Below are 8407 nucleotides of genomic sequence, written 5' to 3' on the forward strand. Positions count from 1 at the left end.
GGGGGCAGGGAGAAGGGTGCAACAATGAATGAATGGAATTCCAAAATCTCTGTAGATGTTCACTGAAATGAAAAATAAATAAATTAAAATATTAAAAGAAAAGGCGAACTCTGGTGGCCTAGTGGCAGGAAACTGCACTGCAATCCCAGAGGTGCATGGTTCAAATCCACCAGATGCTCTGCTGAAGAAGGAGGAACAATCGCCTCCTGTACCAGTCAGATCCAATTTGACGGTACACACATAAAAAAAATAAATAAATTCATTAAAAAAAATATTAAAAGAAAAAAAAAAGTCGAGTCCACAAGAACCAAAGAACAGGACTCGGGGCCTATGTCACCTGAGTTTATTTAACACTTAGGATTTACCGATCAAGACTGCTATTCTTTATGTGTTCTAGATAAAATTTTAACTGATAAATCTAAATGTAAGCATACCTTACAATTATGATTACCTTTTTTCTGCTTATCCTAATTGACCTTGTTTTCTTCAGCTTTCTTCACAGAAGTTGGTGCCATGGATTTCTATGCTAAAATCATTGCCACTTTGGGCTATTGTAGTTGCACATTTTTCATACAATTGGACATTTTATACTTTATTGACATTACTGCCTACTTATATGAAGGAGATTCTAAGGTTCAATGTTCAAGAGGTAAGAGGACATAATCAACCACCTGTGTAATTTTTCTTACATAGCATATACATTTTTAAACTGCATACAGAGTTTGCTTTTACCTATGCAATAGTCGGAATTATTTTGTAACTTTCATTTTATTCAGATATACTGAGTGTTAAGGGAGCTCTGGTGGCCTAGTGGGTAAGGATTTGCACTGCCAAAGGCACAGCATTTGAGTCCACAGGCTGCTCTACTGGGAGAAGATGGACAAACTCCTCCTGGGTAATTTACCTCTGAAAACCCACCGAGGAGTTAGCTCTGAGTCAGTTCCAACCTGAAGACCCGTAACAGTGACAACTGAATCTCAGAGACATCATGGTTTGGCCTCCACAATTATTCTTTCTTTCCTCATTGTGTGCTAAATCTTGATTCAAGATATCTTTTAGTTCCCATTTTCCCCTAAAACTTTACTGATTGCCAGTAATATTCCAGTATATTAGATAACTAGTATTCACTTTCACTTCTAGAATGTCCAATAGAGAAACGCTATTGGCAGCCACGAGGGGATTTGAGTAAAGAGAACAGAATATGAAGTAGCCAGCTGGTTGAGTCACCTTGAGTGAACCAGAAACGGTATGATTGCCTGCATCAAGGACCTCCCAGTGCAGTTAAGCAGCTGTGAGTCTAAAGGAGGACAAGCACATGCAGTAGTGGTGTTTTTCTCTAACCACATACAACTGCCCAGAGGGAAGTGCAGAGTAGAATTTAACAAGGGCGACAGATTTGTCAAAGGTATAAGATTAACTGAGTGAGGAGCACGAAGTACAGGGCCTGGGGAAGGAAATTATTATCATGATTGACTCTGGGGTTAATGTTAGCTAAAGATCAAAGAGGAACAAAACGGCAAGAGAGAGTGAAAAGATGGTTGTTGTTAGGTGCCATCAAGTCAATTATGACTCAGAACAATGCATTTTGCCCTATCCTATGCTATTCTCATCATCTCTGAGATATTCGAGCTCCCTGTGTCAATCCACATTATTGAGGGACCTCTCTTTGGCCGACCTTCTACCGTTCCAAACATGTTGTCCCTTTCAAGGATTGCCCCTTCTAAACACATACCTAAAATGTGTGAGATGAAGTTTCGCCATCTTTGCCTCCAAGGAGCATCCTGGTTATACTTTCTACAAGACGTATTTGTTCTTTTGACAGTCCATGGAATATTCAGTACTCTTCTCCAACACCACTAGTTAAACACATCAGTTCTTCTTCTGTCATCCTTAGTCGTCCAACTTTCAGCGGGTAATTGAATGAATTGGAAGACCTGCTAAGATCAAGTTCTAGAGAGAATATGCTGGAAGTAGTAATCAGTAGGAAGCATGCAACTTAGATTAGGGAAGCATGAAGAGTTTTTTATAATGAGAACATCTAGGCTGAAAATAAAGACAGTTGCAGGACCCTATGCAAGAATAGGGCACAGAGTGTGGACATGCAGAGTAGCAGAAAGAAATGAGGAGGGTTTTTTTAAGCCGATAGTATGGATAGTGATTATGACTATTGTTGTTATGTGCTGTCAAGTCAACTCCAACTCAGCGACCCTGATCCTAAAACAGTCTCACTGCCTCTGACACACCTACCCTCATCCCAGTTACTATGTCAATCCATCATCTCATACAGGGTCTTCCTCTCTTGCACTGTCTCTCCACCACTCCAAGCAAGATGTCCTTCTCCAAGCATTGGTCTCTCCTAGCCACATGCCTAAAGTATGAGACAGAGCTTTAAAATCCTAGCCTCCAAGGAAAAACTTGATTTCACCCTCTCCAAGAAAGACCTAGTTGTTTTCTTGGAGGTCCATGGAGGTTCAAGACTCTTCTACAGCACCACAACTCAAAGGCATCAGTTCTTCTGTCATCTTTGGTCATTGTCCAGCTCTCTGATATATGGCAAGTAATTGCAAAGACCATGGCCTGTATCAAGACACCAGTCTCTAAACTGGCATCATTGCTCTTCAACGCTCAGAAGACGTAGCAGATTTTCCTAATCTAATTCATCTTTTGATTTCCTGACTGCTGGTGCAAGAATGTTAATTGTGGAACTGAGCAAGCTGAAATTGTTAATAATCTCAATCTCTTCTCCATCTATCATGATGCTGCCAATTGGCCCAGTGGTGAGAATCATTGTCTTCTTGATGTTGAGCTTCAACCCATATTGAAGACTACAGTCCTTGACCTCCTATAGTAAACAGTTCAGACTCTGCTCAGTTTCAACAAGTAAGAGTGTGTTATCTGCATAATGCAGTTTGTTGGGGATTCTTCCCCCGGTCCTGAAGCCACATTCCTCCTCATAAAGTCCAGCCTCCTGAATGATCTATTCTGCATACAGATTGAAAAGGTATGGGGAGAGGACACATTCCTTACACACTCCTTTCCTGATTTTGAACCATGCAGTTTTTCTTTGCTCTGTTCTGAGGACTGCTTCTTGGTCCAAGTACAGGTTTTGAATGAGCACAATTAGATGTTCTGGGATTCCCATTCTTTTCAAGGTTAGCCACAGATTAAAAATGTGATTAAAAAAAGAGAAAACCAAGGAAGGATCCCAGATTCTATAAAAGAAAAAATGTATAATACACTTTTTTAGTGTTCAGGTCACTTCCTTGTATCATAGGATTTGTTTGTTTGTTTGTTTTAGTTGTGTTGGTTTGTGGTGGGGCTTTTTTGGGTTTTTTTACTTGATACTTCTAAAAATTAATAAAATGTGGCCTCAGTTCTTCAACTGATAAATTATATGGAAGGAAAGGAATGGCTGAGGAATTTACAGATTAAAAGAGGCCCAAAAGACAGTTCTCATTTTTTTAATGGTAAAGATTAACCTGTGGTATTCTGGGGATGCACATTTGGATGATGTAGCTATAAATAAATCCACATCAGGGTAGTAGAAAAAGAAGGGGTATTATGGGTTGTGGCTGAGCCAGGACCGTGAAAGGGGCTGCTGGGGTGATTTTAATAATGTTTCTTGGTTTGGATAGTATTTGCCTCAGAATGAGTCATTAATCTAGACACCTAATTTGTGTGGGTTTTTTCTCAATTAGTATTCAATTTTGCAGTAAAAACTTTTTTTTATGTAAATAACAAATTAAAATTTAGAGACAAAACCTGTTTAGTGGCGGGAGTCCATAGGCTAGTAAGGAGGATTTATGTTCTCTCATGGAAGCCTCCAGCTCAGGTCACTCCAGTTCCAACCCATGCCTCAAGGGAACACACAGAAGGACCTTGAGCAGCCAGCCTGGCCTGTGGGAAACCTGATTCCCTCTGAGACAGACTGTCAGTGACTGTTCTGAACTGATAAGATAGTCCTTTTGAAAGCAAACTTCACAACTATGATCATATAAACATTAATTACATAAAAAATTACTTTTAAAAGGTCTATTGTCATGTCTCCCCTTTGTTTCAAAGTGGTGACGTTTGGGGGGAGGGTGTTGTGTGGTTTTGATTTTACCCTCTCACCACATTTAGTACCATATCTTCTTTTTCTTTCAGAATGGGCTCTTATCAGCATTGCCTTATTTTGGCTGTTGGTTGTGTATGATACTCTCTGGTCAACTGGCTGACAACTTAAGGGCAAAATGGAATTTTTCAACCATATGTGTTCGTAGAACTTTCAGCTTTGTGGGTAAGTAAGTAAATCAGGTTTTGTGTTGGTTTTATTTATCTGAGATACTTAAATGACAGGGGAAACTACAAACAATAACAATCATTTCTTCATATATTAAAATAACTGGTACACTTAGTAGATTTTTATACAAGATTGTTCACTTTGAGAATAAGTTTTTTTTATTTTTTTTATAAATATTTTTTTAAATTTTTTTAAATTTTATTATTTTCTGTGTGCGTGTACCGTCAAATTGGATCTGACTGGTACAGGAGGAGATGGCCCCTCCTTCTCTGGCAGAGCATCTGGTGGATTCGAACTACATACCTCTGGGATTGCAGTGCAGTTTCTTGCCACTAGGCCACCAGAGCTCCCTGAGAATAAGTTTTGTTACCTGCTTTTGAACTTAGTATGACTCATACAACCCTGTGAACTGTATATGTGAATCCTGCCCTATCCTGTACCATAACATCTCTAACATACTTGAGCCCATTGCTGCAGTATGCACTATGTCAATCCATCTGTCCAGCTACCTATGTCAGTCCATCTAGGACAGGGTCTTCATCTCCTTTGCTGACCTTCCACCTTTCCAATCAGGAATGGGGACAATCTCCTCCTGTACCAGTCAGATCTGATTTGACGGTACACACAAAAAAATAATAAAAATAGAAAAAATTTTAAAACACCACCACCAAGGAATAACACTTCCTGACAATATGTCCAAAGTATGTGAGATGAAGCTTCTCCTGGCTGCACTATCTCCAACACTATTTGTTTGTTCTTTTGGCAATCTACTCAGTTCTATGCTCCAACAGCACAATTAAATGCATCAATTATTTTCCTATCATCCTTATTCATTGTCCAGCTCTCAGATGCATAGCAGGTGACTAGAAGGACTATCATTTGAATCAGGAACAACTAAGTCTTTTTTTTTATTAATTTTAATTAAAATTTACAGAGACTTTGGATTTACATTCATTCATTGTTGCACTTTTCTTCCTGTCCACCCCTCCCTTCCAGTACACTCTTCTCTTTGAAAAGTTAGCTCTTCAGGACTTTGGAGATATCCTTGACAGCAGACTTTCCCAAGGCTGCAAGTCTCCAGATCTCCTGACTCCTTATATCATGGACGTTGACTATGAATCCAAGTATGATAAAATCATTGAAAATTTCAATCTTTTCTCCATCTCTTGGCCTAGTGATAAGAGGTTTTGTTTTCTTGAGGTTGAAATAGTATTATAATAGCTCCACGATAGTGATGTGGCTTTAAAAAAATGGCTTGTTCTGCTGATGATCCCCAGAACTTTGTAAATCTCTTTGTTTTCTGTTCTAAATTCTCAAATAATAATAGAGCCTTCATCTCTCTTTAAATGTAATGTATTTTCAGTTTTTCAGTAAATATTTTTCAAAAAAAATATTTACCAAAACCACTGTATCAAATGAAGAGCTAAATGTAAGAACTCAGGAAACTCTTAAATAATGGTATATTTCCAATTTTGCTGTCAGAAAGGTAAACTTTGTTACTGTCTAAAATCATTTCGGTATCTTAAGGTCTCTGTTGTTAGGTGCCTTCAAATCAACTAAAACTCGGTAGTGATCCCATGAACAATCGAGCTGAACCTGGCCCTATCCTGACCATCCTCTCCCGTCTCTGATATGCTCAAGCCCACTCTTAGTCACTTTGGCTCTTTTTCTTTTTGAGAGCCTTCCTCTTTCTCTGGCCTTCCCCATTTCCCAAGGACTAGTCCTTCCAGGTAACACTCCAAAGTGTGTGAGATGAAGTTTCACTATCCTTATCTCTAAAGACCATTCTGATTGCACTTCTTCTAAGACAGATTTAATTGGGGTTTTCAGCAGTCCATTTAATACTCTTAAGCACCACAATTCAAAAGCATCGAGTCTTCTTTTGTCATCCTGATTCATTATTTTACTTCCAGATTCTTAAGAAGCAATTGAAAATACAAAAAAAAAAAAATTAAAAAGAAAATACGTTGGCTTGGATCAGGTTCTTGGTCTCTAACTGACATCCTTACTTTGAGCATTTGACAGCAGACTTTCCAATTGCAGTATGTCTTTTCATTTCTTTTTTTTTTCTTTTTTATTATTAATTTCAATAAAAATTTACAGAGACTTTGGATTTCCATTCATTCATTGTTGCAGTCATTTCATTTCTTGACCACTGTTACCATGGTTGTTAATTGTGGATGCTAGTATAATGAAGTCATTGACAACTTTAGTCTTTTCTTCGTCTATCATGTAGAGATTGTTGACAGCTTCAGTTTGCTTGGCTCTACAGTCAACCTTCTTGGTACCAGCAGCCAAGAAATTAAAAGACTAATTGCATTGGGAAAGTCTGCTATCAGAGACCTCTCCAAAGTACTAAAGAGCAACGATATCAATCAGGAGACCAAAGTACACCTGATACAGACCGTGGTCTTTTTAATTACTTGCTATGCATCAGAGAGCTGGACAGTGACTAGATATGATAAAGGAGAGTTGATGCCTTTGAGCTGTGGTGCTGGAGAAGAGTATTGAATATACCATGGACTGCTAGGAGAACAAACAAGTTTGTTCTAAAGAGAATGAAGCCAGCCTGCTCCTTGAAGACAAGGATTCTGAATCTTTGTCTGACATCCTTTGGACATGATGCAAGGTTGGATCAGTCCTTGGAGAGGGACATCATGTTTGTGGGGGGTGAAGAGATAGCACAGAGAGGAAGACCCGTGATGAGACAGATTGATTCAGTCGCTGGGATAATGCAGAGAGGTGTGTGGAGACAATAAGGTTGGCAAGGGATAGGGCAGGGTTTAGGGCACATAACAATAACAACAACAATTATGATGTTGCCAGTGGTGAGGAGTTTAGTTTGTCTGGAGGTCTCTGTTGTTGTTATGTGCCATCAAGTCTTTTGCGACTCATAGCGACCCTATGTACAACAGTCCTAAACCCTGCTCTATCCTGTGCCAATCTCATTGCCTCTGACACACCCATCCCAATGACCCCAGTCACTGAATCAGTCCACCTCATAGAGGGTCTTCCCCTCCTGCGCTGTCCCTCTACTCTACGCAGCATGATGTCCCTCTCTAAAGACCTGTCTCTCCTTACAACATGTCCAAAGTATGTCAGGCGAAGCCCCAGAATCCTTGCCTCCAAGGAGTAGCCTGGTTTAACCCTCTCTAGGATGAATCTGTTTGTTTTCTAGGCAGTCCATGGTACATTCAATACTCTTCTCCAGCACCACAGCTCAAAGGTGTCAATTCTCCTTCTATCCTCCCTACTACTTAAAAACCATAGACATTGTTGATGGCTATCAGTTCAGTGGTGACAACAGAAGGATTGGTGCCCTTGAACTTTGGCATTGGAGAAGAATGCTGAATATCACAAGGGTTGCCAAAAGAACAAACATACAGCTTAGAGAAGGGACAGCCACAGTGTTCCTTGGAGGCAAAGATAGTAAAGCTTCCTCTCACATACTTTGAGCACATTGCTAGGAGAAGTTATTCCTTAGATATGGATATCATACTTGGAAATCTGGAGGGATGGCAAAAGAGAGGAAGACCTTCAACTAGGTAGATTGACACAGTGACAGAGACTTTTTGAGGACAGCACAGGATAGGATGGTTCAAATATATTTTACAGAAAACAATTAAAAAAAAAACAGCCAACAAATCTGTTGTACTTAGGGTCACTTACTTGGACTCCATGGCATCTAACTGTTAAGCCAAGGCCAAGGGGGAGAATAAAGAATTCAAAGAATAAGACAGGTCAACAAAAGGAGTAAATAAACAGCCTTGCCCACTTGGCTGAACCATAAACCACAATGTAATGTCTTTCCCTTCCCTCCCTAAAGACCCTGCTATAAAAACCCTCCCAAAGACATCCTAAGCCAACTTCCTTGTTCTCCATTTTGAGACCCGGGAACCTCGCCCGGGAGCTCCTTTATTTTATTTTTTTTTTTTTAATTTTATTAGTTTCAATGAACATTCACAGGGATTCTGGGCTTTCACTCCTTCATTGCCGCACCATTCTCTCCACCCTCCTCCCCAGTTTGTTCTTCTTCCCCACCATCCGAATGTCTGTTTTAATTGTCCAATTGCCACAGTGCTTGTCAAAGTCAGTTCTGATTAATCTCCTTTGTCGGTGTGTACT

At 39.7% G+C, this 8407-nt stretch overlaps 1 protein-coding gene across 1 annotated transcript in view; it reads left to right on the top strand.

The window, feature by feature from the left end:
- The window catches only part of SLC17A5 (solute carrier family 17 (acidic sugar transporter), member 5), a 79884-nt gene that overhangs the window by 53225 nt on the left and 18252 nt on the right, over nt 1–8407 (top strand). The window contains exons 7-8 of the mRNA XM_006902879.1: nt 491–649; nt 4147–4279. Coding sequence (XP_006902941.1) covers nt 491–649; nt 4147–4279 — 292 coding nt within the window. The remainder of the gene's footprint in view (nt 1–490; nt 650–4146; nt 4280–8407) is intronic.

The sequence above is a fragment of the Elephantulus edwardii genome, unplaced genomic scaffold (assembly GCF_000299155.1).
Source record: "Elephantulus edwardii isolate Elephantulus edwardi_28Jun2011 unplaced genomic scaffold, EleEdw1.0 scaffold00465, whole genome shotgun sequence".
NCBI lineage: Eukaryota > Metazoa > Chordata > Mammalia > Macroscelidea > Macroscelididae > Elephantulus > Elephantulus edwardii.